The sequence below is a fragment of the Aspergillus piperis genome, assembly GCF_003184755.1.
Source record: "Aspergillus piperis CBS 112811 unplaced genomic scaffold BO85scaffold_13, whole genome shotgun sequence".
Classification (NCBI taxonomy): domain Eukaryota; kingdom Fungi; phylum Ascomycota; class Eurotiomycetes; order Eurotiales; family Aspergillaceae; genus Aspergillus; species Aspergillus piperis.
This window is the reverse complement of record NW_020291603.1, coordinates 212491-228846: the sequence shown is the minus strand read 5'-3', so window position 1 is coordinate 228846 and position 16356 is coordinate 212491. Positions and strand designations below refer to the sequence as shown.

Genomic DNA, 16356 nt, shown 5'->3' with positions numbered 1-16356 from the left:
GAAGAGGGAAGAAGATCAGGGCAGGGAAGAAGGGAGCTTATACAAAAGCGGAAGAAGCAAGAGAGAGGCAAATGAGGCGAAAGGAAAGAAGATCAGATACGAGAGGAAGGTGAACAGAAGATGAGGAAGATGACACAGCCGAGAGAGATGAGAGGAAGGAAGAATGAGCTCGGGGACACCTCAGAGATGAGAGACCGATAGAAAGATCGCAGTCTTTGCCATACGATCGCGTTGATAAACAAGAGTAATCAGGAAGAGAGAGCGAAGAGAGAGCAAAGCGAGGAACACCAGCTCAGGTTCACGTGGCCGAGAATGGATGGAAGGTGACGAGGGTCAAAGCAGTAAGGTAGAAGGTTGTGAGACTGCTCATACAACAGCCATACTAAGTCAAACCGGGTGAAGAGTTGTTTCGGGATGCTACATGCAAGCTCGCATACAGTCGAAAAAAGACGGAAAAAATCTGACAGATCATGAAGCGTCATATATGAGATTAGAAGATATGCCTAAAACCAATGCACTCCAGACCTCACTTCTATAGACATATACTTCACCAGTAAATCATGCGTAAGGTCAATAACAAATCAAAGTCAAACAGGGATATCATCACTCATAACCACCAGCTCCTTTATCAGACCCATTTCAATCATTGCTCAGCGTTTCCTTTCCTTTTTCTAAAACCAAACACTAAACAGACATTACATCTCATCAATGGCGCAGTTGGGATGCATCACGTAGACAGTGCGTTGAACTTGCTCACTTTGCCCTTCATCATCGGCATCCACAAGGCCTTGCCCGCGAATGGGCATCAGAATGTTATCCTGCAGGAAGTAATTGAGATTAGTTATGGGAACAAGTGAAAGTGACAGCGATATGATTGCACATACCTTGATCATTCGCTTCAGGACCTTCACAGCCAAGTCACGCTCATTCTGGAGATCGTCCTCTGTGTCAATCTCGGACTCAATCTGCTCCAGATACCAGATGAGAAGATCCTCTTGCTCGACACCCTCACCGGAATTCGCTTCATCGTCCCGCACACGACGAACCATGAGGTTCAGGATCTTCATGTACTTGTCATATGTGATCTTCGTCCTTGAGCGTTTGGGCTGGGCAGTTTCGGCATCTTCGCGCATAGGGCTGTCTCCATCACGGTCACGATCGCCCATCTCATGATCCTCTTCAGCAGCGCGACCCTCCGCTGCGGCGGGTTCATCATCGTCGACTTCGACATCATCTTTCTCGACCGTCACAATGCTCTGTCGGAGAAGGTCGTAAGCCTCGCGCACAAACTTGGGTATAATCTCTTCCACACAGTTGGCTTTGGCAACGGCTTCAGAAAGACGGATCAGAGATTCCAGCTGTCGAACCGTGATGCGGTATGAAGAGCGGCCCATGCCACCTTGAGCATCGCCAGCACGAAGCTCCTTATACTTTTCGACCAGATAAGCCTTGGCCTCCTCCGTGAAAACGGGCTTGAAGGTACGGGCGAATCGAATGTAGCGTAGTAATTGCTCGGTGCTGAGCTCGGGATGAACAGCTTCGTCGCGGTTCATGTGGACATTGACAATGTGGTCAGCCAAATTGCGATCCACTGTTTCGTTTGGATCATCCCGGATCACGAAGAACAGATCAAATCGACTCATAATGGGGGCACTGAAGTTAAGGTTGCCGCGTAGTGTAGTCTTGGGATTGTATCGGCCGCCGATGGGGTTGGCGGCAGCAAGAATCGAAGCCCGAGCATTAAGGGTGGTGTGGATTCCTGCCTTTGCAATAGAAATAGTTTGTTGTTCCATGGCTTCGTGAATGGCGACCTGGTCGCTGATGTCCATCTTATCGAACTCGTCGATACAGCAGATACCACCTCCATTCTGTATCACAATATGTCAGTTTCGAATGCCGACCAGATAGATCAGGTTACCTACAGCCAACATCAAGGCACCAGCTTCAATCGTGAACTCGCCTGTCTCAGCGTCCTTGACAACAGATGCGGTCAAACCGGCGGCAGACGAGGCTTTGCCACTGGTGTAGACTGCGCGAGGGTGCAACGAGCAAATATATCTGTTTCGTGTAAGCATGGCATGCAAAGCAGTATGCAATAGCCGGTATGAAACTTACTTCAAGAACTGACTCTTACTCGTGGATGGGTCACCGACAATGCAAATGTTGATGTCACCACGAAGCTGGAGGTTCTCTTGCTCTGTGGACTTGCCGACACCGCCAATCAGCTGCAGCAGCAGACCCTTCTTGATCTGCCGATGACCGTAAATCATGGGGGCGATCGAGTCAATCAACCGCGAGTAGATGTACTCGGAGTGAACGAGATTCTTCAAGTCTTGAACCTCGTAGGGTGTCAGGCTCTGAAGCAGAGCTTCTTGGGCCTGGTCTTCGTTGGATTCAGGATCCCGGTTTTGGTTGAGCGAAGCCAGGATGTTGTGCGATTGTCCATTCAGCTGCTGGTTAGACTGCTGACCTGGCGTCGTGGTGTCGGGAGTGACCATGCAAGAAAGGAAGGCGAGTCGATATGTCAAATCCTTGATACCGAGCGCCTTCAAACCAGTAACACCACCGCCTCCAATATCACTTCCCCGGAATGCACCATCATCACGAACTGCCTCCGGCCGCACGCCAGGAAGTCCTAGTTGACTGACATCGGGTACCACGATCAAGGTACCTGTGAAGATACACCGCTCACCAGCCTTAGCGCGATCAACCATCTCACCGCGAAGAATGACATCCATCGTCCGTGGCATACTGCCAGTTGGGATTTCGTGAGAAGATTCCTGCAATTTCACCTTTTGCCAGTCCACGAAGGTACTCTTTCCAATGTCCAAGCGCCAACCGGAGCGGTTACCGCAGGTGTTGTTCGGACATTGGGAGGGCTCAGTGTAACGGAAGGTCTGTTCCACGTTGGTCACGACGGCCTTGCACTCCTCGCAAATGAAGGTTCCCAGTGACAGTTCTGGGCGAATTTCAGACGTCCGCGTGACTGTACCAGACACCGAGACCAATTTTCCAATCTGGGATGTGCGCAGCTGGCGCAGTCTGGAAACAAGGGGCAGGTTATAGAAGGCCAAAGAGAACAGCTTATCCGTCTGCTGATGCCTGGTCTTCTCGCGGATATTGCGCTCCAATTCAGGGTTGTCAGATACACTAGAGTTGCCAGCGATCATCGAAGTGCCGGCTTGGGAAAAAACACTGCCTGCGGCCGTAGCTTGACGGTGGGAGGCGAAGTACTCCGGTTCATACTTGGCGATAAGGTCATGAAGAGCCTTGGTCAAGAAAGGTTGGAATCGGTAGTATTGATTGGCAATGGCATCGGCAAGAATGGGGTTGCTCATAGAGGTCAAGTGGGTGAAATCGACGTAAAGGGTGGACAGCTCCCATTTCGCCATGCCCATGATCTGGGCGATGTAGTATTTCTCACTCAAAACTTGTGACGATGGCGCCGCCTGTGCCGACGAAGGTGTCTCTTCCTGGTAGGTCTCGAGGAGCTCTGCGAAAGCCTGCTGTACCTTCTCGCCTGCCACATCGCTTACCGGGGGCGGACCGGGAAGATAAGGATTGCGTAGTCGGGTAACGGTCGAGGCACTGGAATCGGCGACTTGGTCGTCGGCAAAGCCATGCATGTCACTCATGGGGCCATTGCTTTCGGAAGGCGGTTGGGGTCGTGAGCTGGGAATCTGATCGGAGTGAAGACGATGATCGCGAGAGCCCGCCGTGGAGCCCAACTCGGATTGCAGGACGGCGTCAAAAAGGGAAGACATGGTGGTCAGGCGGAGGGCCAAAGGGAGGCCGCTGAAAAGGGTGAGGGGTGCGACTTCAATATATGTGTAGACTAATTAATTAAACGTGAACGGGTCCCTAGGGCCTGCCTTGAAGAAACAAAGAAAATAAGGAAGAAAGAGGAAAAGTGGTTAAAGAAAAGTGGTTAAAGACGTAGTGGGGTTGAGAAATAATTGACCAAGAGCAGGCAGGCAGCGTTGATGTTTTGGTTGCTGCGGTTTCGCTTCTTTTTTGTTCGAGCTTTTGCAATGGGACGCGAATGCAACACGAACGCGTCGGTAGAACAGTTATTGCGGAATACCGACGCGTAAAGTGCTTTTGTTCAGGACTGTGAGAGACCTTCCCAAAGGGGCAGAATTAGTCTGCTTAGATCAGCAGCGTGGGAGTTGCGCACGGAACGCCATGCCAACCCCACCGGGACTAGACTGGTTGCGGGCAAAGGTCCTCGAGCCCACACCGGCCCAACCTGGCCTCCAGAAGCGGATCCCTTCCAAGGGCAGAGGGCTTCCTTCCGCACCCAATAAGCGCCGGCGGAGACACTTTTCCCGGAGCCTGAGCTGACAAGCAGCCAATCACAGCAACCCGTCAGGTCAAATAAACTTTCGGAGTCGGACTAGCGGGGCCTCTTAGTTGTCCTTGACCCCACCACTAGCACTGACTAACCCGTCCATCCCTAATAAGATGGAACGGACAGGTCGGGGGGTTTGTCGTTAGTCCTTATGCCACGGATAGATAAGCAAACCAAACTGCTGCTCTCTTCATCAACTGCTCCCTCACTACTACTGCTCTGACTTGACAGGTGGTCCGAGTTGGTTAGTCCCCATTCTACTAGCCCATTCTGCAATGCCTTCTCCTTGTCCTTCTTAGAAAGCTCCCCGTCCCCATTCGCTGGCGGCTTGTGTGTGTGTTCGTGATCTCACTACCCCCCGAATATGCAGTCTTAACGAGTTCCGCTCTCGTTTCACCCTGTCATCCCGCCCAGCAGTCAATCTCTCTCCCCTCCCCTTCCCCCTGTGCGATTGTAAGAAACAATACCAAAACGGAGAGAGGGGAACGACCAAAAAAATCAAAGGAAAAGAAATCCCGCCATGTCGGCGGATAGACTTCCTTTGGCGGAATCAACACCTCTCGACTCCTCCTCTACCTCAGGCGTACGGGGTACTTCTTCGTCTGAATCAGAACAACAACGTTGGTTTCTTTGCCGCCTTCTCTGTGATCTGACCGTCCAGTCGACGAACTTACCAACACCCTTTCCTCAGGAACGTCCAGCGACCCCCCTCAAATTCCTGTGAGGATTAGACGACGAAGGCACTTGCCTATGTCCGATGATCAATCCTCCCGGAACCAAATCTTCTACTTTGTTGACTCCAATTCCTCGTCCCGCGAAAAACGGGCTCATGTGATGCGTCACCATGTTCAGGAGAAACGCCGGCAGAGGAAGTCATCCCACTCCCGGGCGGACGGCGACCGGAGGGGTAGTCGCCCTCTTCGCTACTCCCCATGGCCTCATAAGAGGACAGATGTAGACAATCATGATGATTACGAACCCATTGCCCCTCAGGAGGTTCCCAGCGAAACTTCAATCAACGGGCATTCCTTGGTAAGTTCACCATTTACCATCAATACAATACATTCACCATTAATTACACAAATGTCTCCACCGCTCGTCATACTAATCTAATTAATGGTATAGATTCCGTTTGGTCTCCCTCCTGTGCAATCACCACCCGAATCGGTAGATGGATACCAGTCACCTTCACCTGTCACTATGCTTGATGCCTCGAGAAAAGATCCATTCAATTCTCTTCCAGGCGTCTACTCCCGTGATGACCAAGAGCTGGCCGACTACTGGACTAATCGGCTAACCTACTGGTCGGGCCAAAATAAATACATCAAAGACCTTGTGTTCAAGGCCGCCATGAGCCACCCATTGTGCTTCCAAGCAGTCATTCTCACCTACTGCGCCCGCTGGAAAGCCCAGCTCTACAACCTGAAAGACAGCAAGGAAGCTCAGTATCATCTCGACAAGGCCGTAAAGGGAGTCGAAGAAGCAAGGATTGGATCTGCGGGAGTCGACGAAGATAACCTAGCATTGGCACTTAGCGGCATGTCACTACACGAGGATCGGTTTGGTGACAAGCAAGTCGCTCGGAAATACGAAGACCAGGCTGTCGAAATCCTCCGGTCTCGATCCGGCACGCAGAGTACGGTCGAGGTTTTCATGCATTACGTGCGATACGTGATGATCCCGCCACCGATGGAGATGAGCGAAGAGGGGAAGCGCTGGCTCGTCTCTTTTCTTCATGCAGCGGAGCAGCTGATGCACCAGCATAGCACACCATCCTACTTGGAGTCTGTGCCCCAGCGACGGACTGCTTTCCAGATGGATAGTCCCTTGTTTCCTTTACTTTCCAGTGGGCCCCGCCCTTCGCAGGTGCCTCAGGATTACCGCATGTATGTTGTGCGCAATGCGCCCACCCAGGAGATTACTAGAACCGCAGCCTTGATCTACATTACCGCGGCGCTGTGGGATCTGGCAGCCTCGGAGAACAAGACCGGGCGGTTTCTCAACCATCTCCACCACCTCGTGCGACTACACAACCTGGACCGGTACCCAGCCTGCGAGACCTTCATCTGGCTGCTCCTGGAAGAAGGCTATGGAGCGGACCTGAAGGAGTCGGAACGCGGATGGTCCACCGGCGAGCTACTGAAGATGCACAAGCAACTCCGACCGGACCTTCAATTCCAATACAACGAAATCCTCTTCAGTCTGCTCATGCTCCATCCGCCAATTCGAGGAATTGATGCTTTTGAGGAAGAATTGCTTGGGCCCATTTGAGCGAGAGACACGATCCAGATTACTTTTCGAGATACCCCTTCCCCTGTCGCCATTCATCTACTTAGCCAGTGTTTTCTTCTCCATTTTTAAAAAGGAGCGTGTGTTGTGCCGCGTTGTATTGTGTTCTGTATGTTTGTATATTTCGGGCAGAACAGGAAAAAGTACTGATTAGGTACGAATCCCAAACGCATGATTGTTTTCGCGACGTGCAGGAGCGTCGCAGCAGTCGTACATGATTATTTACTCCGTACTTTGGTGAAATCTTTTAATTGCCTGTAGCTAGCTGTCTTAAGTAAAAGTAAGTAAGTAGTGGTGGTAACCCCGCATTTTCGGGGGTTCCCAATAGGTTACTTACTTTACTTACTGACTGGTTGGTGTCACCTCAGATCGGGGTTTTCTAGAACGACCTGTTCCACGGTTCCCAATCCGCGACCAATATCCCTTGCGGGCAATTGGTCACTCACTTGTTCACAGATACTAAGTTACCATCTGCTTACTTACCTACCCTTCCGTGTATCTAACTAACTACTACTTTGAATTAGTTAGGATGACTTTTGCCACGTAAGCCGATCTGCATCGGAAACCTCTAAGCTAACTACCCACTTATTCCTTCCCCCCCCCCTCCCCATCGGATCATCATCCTCCCTCTCGTAAAGAAAGAAACAAAAGGCCTAATAGATATATCTATCTATCTATCTACTCTTCACCGTGACGCCGCGTAATTCGATCAACAGCCCGACAATCCTTCATTCGATCGACACCACCAACTAACAGAATATCAGTGGGGAAAAAAATACACAAGAACTTACGGTGAGAGAGAGAGAAAGAGATATGAGATATTATTTTCCAATCTGTGTACAGTAGTAGTACTGTACGTATGTGGATCATTCGCACACGCACGGACCTACAAAAAACGATGTGCATTTCCATTAATGGATGGGATGAGTAGATAGATAGATTTTTTTTTCTTTTCTTTTACTTATTTTTTTACTTATTTTAGTCCGGCGGTGGGGGTGGGACGGACATGTCACATACTTTCCTTTTTTCCTTTCCTGCCGGATATAGAATCCGCTGGGTATGAAGGTGCTGTGCTTCATTGAGTTCGTTCATTTGTGGTATCTGCTACTACGTACCCCTACTACTAGTAGAAGTTGTGTACAGTAAGTACACAAGATGCATGGTGTCTTGTTTGTGGTACTTTTTCATTAAGTTATTCTTATTTTCTCTCTCTCTCTCTGCTCCTTTACCAAGGGTTGGATTCCGCACTTTGAATACCATTAGATAAATCGACTCTTGGGTAGAGAATAGATTCATCATGTCTGTCAGCTGAGCTTTGGGCTGATGGTGGCGGGACAGAGTTTCGTTATTTAGTTAATTAACTAGTTAGTTAGTTAGTGTCAGTGCCGCTTAGTAAAGAAATAACATGGCTGGGATTGACTTTTAAAGAGAGAGAGAGAGAGAGAGAGAGAGAGAGAGAGAGAGAGAGAAAAGAGGGGTCTGGAGCTCACGCCACTACTACTACTACTACTGTACTCTGAACACAGAACAGGTAGTACTTCAATACCAAACAAAAATAAATAGATAAATAGTAGTCAACTTCTTAGCTATTCTAGTACTTTTGATCAATGATCCCTGCTCCCACCTACACACACACACACCAGATTACACACGCTACTGCAGGCCGCTATTTTGGGTCAGGGCATCGCATCCATGCCGTCCGCCCGTCCCCCGTCCGTCTGTGTGTCTCACGGGAGAGAGGAAAGGTTTGTGGTAGGTACTAGACGGGGCTAGCAGAAGTACGACCGGCTGGGTTGGGCTGGACTGGACTGGACTGGACTGGACTGGACTGGGCTGGTATGATCTGAGTGGTTACTTAAGCTTATTGATTACTTTGGGTGGTTGGTCAAAGGTGGAAGTATTGAAAGTAGAGTAGATAGGTGTGGGCGGGTAAGTGGGTAGTTGATTAATTTATTTGATGGAAGTGTGGTGTTAATTTAGCTCATTATTTCTATTTAAGGTAACGGGAGTTAGTTGATTGGAGATACGTAGTTTGTTTCGGGACTGTTGTATAGTATAGTGCCTATGTGCTCGTGGGTCGGGACTTGTATATGTGAAGCTGCTTGTGCAGAATTAGCATCGGTAGTAACTATCATCTGGGAAACTTTGTGCCACAAGAAGATGATGATCTGGATACTACTGTAGGGGTATTGTTTGAGGGTGGGATCGCTGCCGGGTCTGAAGTTGTGCAATGTACACTCTTCAATGTCACTTCTTCATGCAAACCTTGCACATTTTGTGTTTGAGACAATTTACTAGGATTATACTCCATGCATCATCTTCGCTTTGAGAAGTACTACTTCTTTGTAGGACAAATCTTCTCTGGTATGACAGGGAAATAAATCCTTCCGCGATACACGCGATACACGCGATACACGCGTTGAGTTTTTGCATCTATTAAATTATCTTTCGAATGCCTGTACAACAGTCAATCGCCCCAGAAAGGACACCTTCATAAAGTCCTGTCTCAGATACTAGTCCAAAATCAAGGCTAGACCTGGCATAGACTAGCCCTCGTCCCGTATCCCCCCAAAAGCAAAAGCCGTGACAGTAACTAACCTCTAGGATGTTGCCTCAGGGAAAAAGGATAGGTCTTTCTCAGATTTCTCCAGTTGCTTGCAGTATGATAGGTGTCAATGGCCAGCCCGTGTCCAGCCACATGGTTATTCATTATTTATTCGCATCCTGTCCTCGGAGCGTTAGGATTAACGGACGGACTTGCTCCATATTATTCTGGCGGAAGCTGATCGTAGACAAGTAGAATGCTTGCTTGTCTGTCTGTCTAGGCAACGGGATTGAGATTTGCCGCTGGTGTTACTACATAACTTCGTGGCAAAGTCTGCTGCTACTTGCTACTACGGGTGCATGAAGCTTCCTTCCTTCAAGCTTCCTCCTGTGTATGATGTGGTGATGCCAATTATAGATTATAATCATCATCTGCAGAAACCACATATAGACACATCTAACTCGACCACGCGTAATGACGATAAACAGAGAGGAAAAAAAAGTATCACATCGCGCAAGTGACAACAAACAGACAGAACAGACACATAAACATTCTTCCGCACTGGCGATCGAAAACTAAGCAAGCAGTGCTTGCATTCAGTCAAACACACCGCCGAATTCAAACAGAACACTAAACACAGCCAGGTTAGCGTTGACAAATTTTTAGCGGAAAAAGAAAAAAAAGGGTTGCCGGGCTAGTGGTTCCAAGGGCAAAAAGGTCTCTGATCTGGTACGGCAGATGGTGGCCCCAGCACGAGGCTGAAAGACTGGTTTGATTGCCTGCGGGTCCCTCCATAGGCATCGATGGGATGAACCTATGATCCGAGATCCAAGGGACGATGAGGTGGAAATGAGCCAGTCTTGTGATGCGTATGTACGGATCATAGATGATGCACCTGTTGATGGGGGAAGATCTGGTTTGTTGTTTGCTGTTATTGTGTTGTGTGAAGGAAGGGACTATTTGCGCGGTGGCGACTAAACTAGATGCTTACACTGAGGACTGTTTACTGTTGACTGTGTAGCACAACTGCATCCATGCCCTCCATTTCTAGCATTCCAGTTACCCCCTTCTCCTCTAATCCTGGTACTTACTACATGCCAGTATATATAGTCCTGTTAGTTAAAGAATGATAGATCAGACCGACCACAGACACGATGGCGCAAAATGAAACGGGCGGCCCGTGTCAGAATCTTCGCAAGTTGAAACGCATGGCGCCGTGGATGCTGTGGCTGGAGACTGGAGACTGGGAGAGGAGAAAAGAGAGTCGTAAGCCAACCATCGGACAGATCCCGATCTTGGCTTTTTTTTTTACCAACTGTCACGGGTTGAGGTTTTGCAGATTGCTTTTTTACTGTTATTATGATTTCATAACATTTATTGGCTTCTCCATTTGAAAGGAAATGAGATCACAGGTACATCTCTAATTTCATACTGTGACACAATAGTCTGATAGTTTTAATAACTAATGATTTCATTGCTGCCGTTTGCGTCGGTCGCAGAGTGCTGCCCCTTTCGACACCCACGGAGAAGACCGTCTCAATCAACCACTGGAACAAACCCACTCTAGCCGGCCGTCTGGGGGAGAAGAGATTGCGTTCCTCGATTTTCCTCCTCCCTGACCTGAGTTAGGAACTGAAAGGTTCGGGCAGATTCGAATTTGCCACCTTCGCTACCGGACGAAAGGCCATTATTCTATCTACACAGTATTGACCAACCTGGGTAGCAATCCGCATACAGAGGGTTACCAGGATTTACCAGGCATTCCTGTGTGAATGTATGGGAGAGTCCACTGCAAAAAGCGCGTCGGAACAATACGATACGGTAAGCGAGTCGCGAGTCAGACTAAGAGACACTAGTCAATCTGCTAGGCCCGATCTATTGGGACCAACTCATCCACTCTCGCGCCTTATCATCTTCCCTCATCGGGTCTCTCCAGCCACAGTAACCAAACGGAATCCCCTCGGAGAATTGTTCAGCTTTCCATCTATTCCTGGTTGGCACCGGGCCACATCAGACAGCAAAAAAGAGGGGAAGCAAGCTTCTCTCGGTGAACAACATCATAATGGGTGGCTGGGAATTGAATTCTGTGCCGGTCCGATGGCAAAAAGGCAAATGAGAATTCACCTGGGATCGGACAACATCAGTCTGGCTGGCATGATGCTGCTCATATCATGATGACGAGCAGTGGCTGAAACGGAGTGCGATCGTCGCTTTGCTGTTGATCAGCCCAAAAGTCAAATGCAAATCTAGCATTTCGCGCGCTCCTGATCGGAATTCCCCTTACGCTGGCCTCCCCTTCAATCGTCATCGACTCCTCCACTTACAGCAGTGTGACCCGGGCGACCCAACGATCCCATCTGAGATCCAGAGTTGACCTGCCAGTGGCATCGCCTCTCACTCGTCCTGCGCGGCCCCAAGTGGAGTGGCTTGTTCCCTCGTGGGTGGCACTAGCTTCATTCCCTCTCCATCCCACCCAGACTTGACCAAAGCCCGGATGAGCTCCCCTTTTAACTCTTCTCGTGATGCTAGCCTGAGATTTCCTTCACGGGAACCATTCTTTCGGTTCAGCCGAAACCATTGCCATTCCTAGGGGTCCAATTGGCATGCGCTGAGCTGTGCACCCAATCTGCTTTGCCGGCTCTTTTCTACCATTTCACTTTCTTTTTTTCTTTACAGTGGGCAGATCAGCAAACCCACTTCAAGTCCCAGGCGACCCAAACAGAAAAAGGTTTCCTTTCCTTGGGTGGCTCCCCCTCTCCCTTTAAGCTTTGCGCCCCTTGAGTCTATCCTTTGCTTTTCTCATTTTTCGTTTAAACAAACCTCCCTCCCTCCCTTTCGTTTTTGTCCAGCTGCCCTGTTTGGATCTCACACTCTTTCGATCCTGGCCGTGCCCTTGCCTGTGATCCCCTCCCCCTCTCTGCGGTCGACCGCTCTCGATCGTGCGACATTCTGCCTCTTGACGTAACCGCACCTATATTCTACTTGACCACGGCAGACTCGTACTGCCACGGGCATTGATTCGTGCCATCATGGCTATCCATGATGTCGGCCTGGAAGGCCTTCATCAGCTATTCCAACGGGTGAGTCCTAATGATGTTTGTGGGATTGCGCTCGGTCGCATTCCTTGATTGATGCTGAAGAGCGCATCTCTAACCCTCCCACAGAGCAGTGATGATCCGCAAAGCGCTTCCAACTCGGCCTCGGGCCTGGTCACGACCTTGGTCCCCTCCTTGATCTCTGCCGCGGCCATGGTAATCATCTTCATTATTTTGCGACGCAGTGAAACTCGCATGTACATGCCCCGAACCTACCTGGGTGTTCTGCGCCCCTCGGAGCGTACTCCCGCTTCTCCTACTGGTCTCTGGAACTGGATTTTGCAAATGTACCGGCTGCCCGATGAATATGTCTTGCAGCATCACTCCATGGATGCCTATCTCCTCCTGCGCTTCCTGAAGGTTGTGTCGATGATTTGCTTCGTGGGAGCTTGCATGACCTGGCCTATCCTGTTCCCGGTCAATGCAACGGGCGGCGGCGGCGGTCAGCAATTAGATATGCTGAGCATGTCGAACGTCAGCGCCGATAAGTATGCTCGCTACTTCGCTCACGCATTCATTGCATGGCTCTTTGTCGGTGTGTACTTCCTGTAAAGTATGGCTCGGGGGTGTCCGTCACTAATGGTATTGCTAGGCTTCGTCTTCTACACAATCACCCGCGAATGCCTGTTCTACATCAATCTGCGCCACGCTTACGCCCTCGCTCCGGCATATGCCAGCCGTCTCTCGTCTCGCACCGTGCTATTTACTGCGGTCACCGAAGATTACTTGAGCCGCGATAAGATTCGACAGATGTTTGGTCCCGAGAAGGTGAAGAATGTCTGGCTTACGACCAACACCAGTGAATTGGACGATAAGGTTGCCGAGCGCGAGGACGCTGCGATGAAGCTCGAGGCGGCGGAGACGAAGCTCATCAAATTGGCCAACGCTGCTCGCCTGAAGGCCCTCAAGAAGCAAGGGTCCGTGGAGGAAGGCCAGAACGCAGGCGATAGCCTTTGCGACGATGACGATGAGTCCGGCTCGGTTGCAGCTCGCTGGGTTCGACCCCAAGACCGCCCTACCCATCGGCTCACATTCCTGGTCGGTAAGAAGGTCGATACCATCAACTGGGCGAGATCTGAGATCGAGCGTCTTCAACCCGAGATCGAGGAACTTCAGGCCAAACACAGGGAAGGTAATGCGGAGCTGGTGTCGTCTGTCTTCGTTGAATTCCACGCCCAGGCCGATGCTCAGCAGGCTTTCCAGTCTGGTTAGTGTTCCATGTCCTCCGTCTTTTGTGTCCAGCTATGCTAACTCGCGCACAGTGGCCCACAACTACCCCCTGCACATGGCGCCTCGTTACATCGGCCTGGAGCCCACCCAGGTCATCTGGTCCAACTTGCGCATCAAGTGGTGGGAGCGACTCGTTCGTTACTCTGTGACCATCGCATTTGTTGTCGCTTTGATTGTCTTCTGGGCCATCCCCACTGCCGTGGTTGGCTGCATCTCGAACATCAACTTCCTGACTGAGAAGGTTCCTTTCCTTCGCTTTATCAATGACGTTCCAAGCTGGATTCTGGGTGTTATCACGTCTCTTCTGCCTACGGTCATGATGTCCGTACTCATGGCCTTGCTGCCAATTATCCTCCGATGTAAGTTGCAACCCTCGGCCTCCATGTATGTGAAGTCTGAGCGCATTCTCATCTGTCGATAGTGATGGCCAAACTCGGTGGCGCTCCCAGCTTGGCTGCCGTGGAGTTGACTACACAAAACTTCTATTTCGCGTTCGAAGTCATCCAGGTTTTCCTGGTTGTCACTATTTCATCTTCCGCCTCCAGTGTCGTCTCCGATATTATCAACAATCCCACTTCCGCTGCGTCTCTGTTGGCTGAAAAGATTCCCACCGCTTCGAACTTCTACATCTCGTACATCATCCTGCAGGGGTTGTCTTTCAGTGCCGGTGCCCTGCTGCAGATCAGTGGACTGATCCTCGGCAAGGTCCTGGGTCGGCTCCTGGACAACACGCCGCGAAAGATGTACAGCCGTTGGTCCAACCTTGCTGGTCTGGGCTGGGGAACTGTGTATCCTATCTTTACCCTTCTCGCTGTGATCGGTAAGTAACTGTTCGTTAAGGATGTTGGGAACGGCCAGCTGACAATACATACAGCTATCGTCTACTCGTGTATTGCACCCCTCGTGCTTGGGTTCGCCACCATCGGTCTTTACCTCTTCTACTTCGCCTACCGCTACAACATGCTGTATGTGTCGAACGCCAACATTGACACCCAGGGCAAGGCCTACGTCCAGGGTCTGAAGCACCTGACTGTGGGCTGCTACCTCCTGATGGTCTGTCTGATTGGTCTCTTCGCCATCGCTACCGCTGCCGACAGCATTGCCACTGGACCCCTGGTCCTCATGATCATCCTGCTGATCTTCTGTGTTCTGTACCACGTGGCCCTCAACAATGCTCTGGAGCCCCTGATCCACTACCTGCCCAAGAACCTCGAGTCGGAGGTAGAAGCCCTGCTGTCTCGCGAGCAGACCAAGGTGAGCCAGCCCGGCGAGGCGTCGGATGACGCCGCCGGCGGCGGCTCCAAGGCACGCGACAGCGGCGTGGCCAACATCGACTCCGCCGAACGGGGTCTGACCTCCGACGAGCCCCAGGCTAAGCCCAACTTCCTGCTCCGGTACCTTCGTCCCGACAGGTACGACAGCTATGCGCACATGCGCCGCCTGGTTCCTAGCGGACAGGAGATCACCAAGTATGACCCCGAGGTGGAGCGGGACGCTTACTTCAACCCGTCCATCAAGGCACAGGCTCCTCTGCTCTGGATTCCTCGCGATGAGCTCGGTGTCAGTCGCCAGGAGGTCAAGCACACCTCCCGGGTCATCAAGATCACCGACGAGGATGCCTGGCTGGACGAGAAGAACCACATCTGCTGGGACTTGGACAAGGGTGTTCCTCCGATCTTCAAGGAGAAGGTTTACTATTAGATACCCAGACGCAAGGAAAAGAGAAAAGAAAAACGATGTGTATGGATATTCTACCGACTGTTGGATGATAATGGTGATGGTGATGGTGATGGGAGAATAAGTTTACAGAGAACCTTGATACCCACGGATTTGGAGGCCATAAGAGTATATGGCTGGCTTCTGGAAGATAAAGATAATACGGATGTTCATGTTTTATTTCTAATTATACTAACTAATTATGAGTCCCTAAGTGTTGAGAAGAAGAAATGGCCTTGATGTTTACATACATATATATGCAAGGCTATTATAAATATCACATAATGATCGTTGAAATGAATATCCCCCTAATACCTCAAGCGAGCTGTTATTACTATGATAAGATCACTTCCCCTCACCAGGATGAACCCTCTCCCAATCCCTCCTCACCTCCATTCATCCGATCAAACCAACGCCTCACTCAAGGAAGCAACCTCAGATTAAAGACATATTGTCATATTGACTCGCCGCCGTGGCATACGGCTAATGCACTATATCAGCCACCGTACTGTCATGTCACCAATAATTAGCCCGAGACTGTGTTCTTCGAGGATGATGGCAATGGTGGTGCCGGTAATGGACGCTTTGGGGGTGGTGAGGGTGATGGTGCTGGGTTCTTCAGTGAGGTTCATTGTACTACTATTGTTTCGTCGTAGGTAGTAGGCTGTGAAGTGTTGGAGTGGGGGAGGAGGGAAGGAATAATATTGGATAGTATAGATGCAATGCAGATGGATATGTAATCATGATAATAATCTGGGGGAGGGGGATCGTGCTTGACGTCACGGGCATACGTGAGAAAGGGAAAAGTTCAGGAACTGGTTTGGGATTACAGGAACTGGTTAATTTTAGATGTCGGTGATACGGAGTTACATTATGTCACTATGCCTGTGATGCTTGTCTGGATGTATTTTCAATTCCAATGTTTGTTTTAAGTTCCCTGCATCCATCTCAATGTAGTATCTTCAGTCTGCGAACTATTGGATGGGATTAAATGAATGCAAAGCCGAGGTGTCACACCCAAAAGAGTAGAAAGTAATTAAAATGGGCGGGTCTGGCCACCGCGAGCTTATGGCCCGTCCCACCAATCACAAATGATGGCCGGGCCTGGCTCGGTCGTCGTACAGGTCGGC

At 50.2% G+C, this 16356-nt stretch overlaps 3 protein-coding genes across 3 annotated transcripts; 2 read left to right on the top strand and 1 right to left on the bottom strand.

Moving 5' to 3' along the window:
* Positions 1-462: 462 nt before the first annotated feature.
* Positions 463-3982, bottom strand: BO85DRAFT_423884 (MCM DNA helicase complex subunit MCM6). The gene is made up of 4 exons (XM_025658027.1): positions 2116-3982; positions 1923-2058; positions 885-1868; positions 463-818 (listed from the first exon to the last, which is right to left on the bottom strand). The coding sequence occupies exons 1-4, from the start codon at positions 3762-3764 to the stop codon at positions 696-698; spliced, it is 2892 nt and encodes a 963-aa protein (XP_025513997.1). The 5' UTR covers positions 3765-3982; the 3' UTR covers positions 463-695.
* An 889-nt stretch (positions 3983-4871) lies between these two features.
* On the top strand, positions 4872-6871 carry BO85DRAFT_423883 (uncharacterized protein; the record flags this gene model as incomplete). The annotated part of the gene is made up of 3 exons (XM_025658026.1): positions 4872-4941; positions 5013-5383; positions 5477-6871. 3 exons carry the CDS (start codon positions 4872-4874, stop codon positions 6620-6622), a joined length of 1587 nt encoding a protein of 528 aa, XP_025513996.1. The 3' UTR covers positions 6623-6871.
* Positions 6872-11787: 4916 nt separating this feature from the next.
* Positions 11788-15334, top strand: BO85DRAFT_57821 (putative DUF221 domain protein). The gene is made up of 6 exons (XM_025665501.1): positions 11788-12265; positions 12350-12815; positions 12873-13487; positions 13543-13869; positions 13932-14330; positions 14385-15334. The coding sequence occupies exons 1-6, from the start codon at positions 12215-12217 to the stop codon at positions 15209-15211; spliced, it is 2685 nt and encodes an 894-aa protein (XP_025513995.1). The 5' UTR covers positions 11788-12214; the 3' UTR covers positions 15212-15334.
* The last annotated feature ends 1022 nt before the right edge of the window (positions 15335-16356 follow it).

Coding starts and splice junctions, on each gene's coding strand:
- BO85DRAFT_423884 (XM_025658027.1), bottom strand. CDS start 3,764: ATGTCTTCCCTTTTTGACGCCGTCCTGCAATCCGAGTTGGGCTCCACG. Junction 1,869..1,922: donor CTGGTGCCTTGATGTTGGCT/GTAGGTAACCTG, acceptor ATTGTGATACAG/AATGGAGGTGGTATCTGCTG. Junction 819..884: donor TCCTGAAGCGAATGATCAAG/GTATGTGCAATC, acceptor TACTTCCTGCAG/GATAACATTCTGATGCCCAT.
- BO85DRAFT_57821 (XM_025665501.1), top strand. CDS start 12,215: ATGGCTATCCATGATGTCGGCCTGGAAGGCCTTCATCAGCTATTCCAA. Junction 12,266..12,349: donor TTCATCAGCTATTCCAACGG/GTGAGTCCTAAT, acceptor ACCCTCCCACAG/AGCAGTGATGATCCGCAAAG. Junction 13,488..13,542: donor TCAGCAGGCTTTCCAGTCTG/GTTAGTGTTCCA, acceptor ACTCGCGCACAG/TGGCCCACAACTACCCCCTG.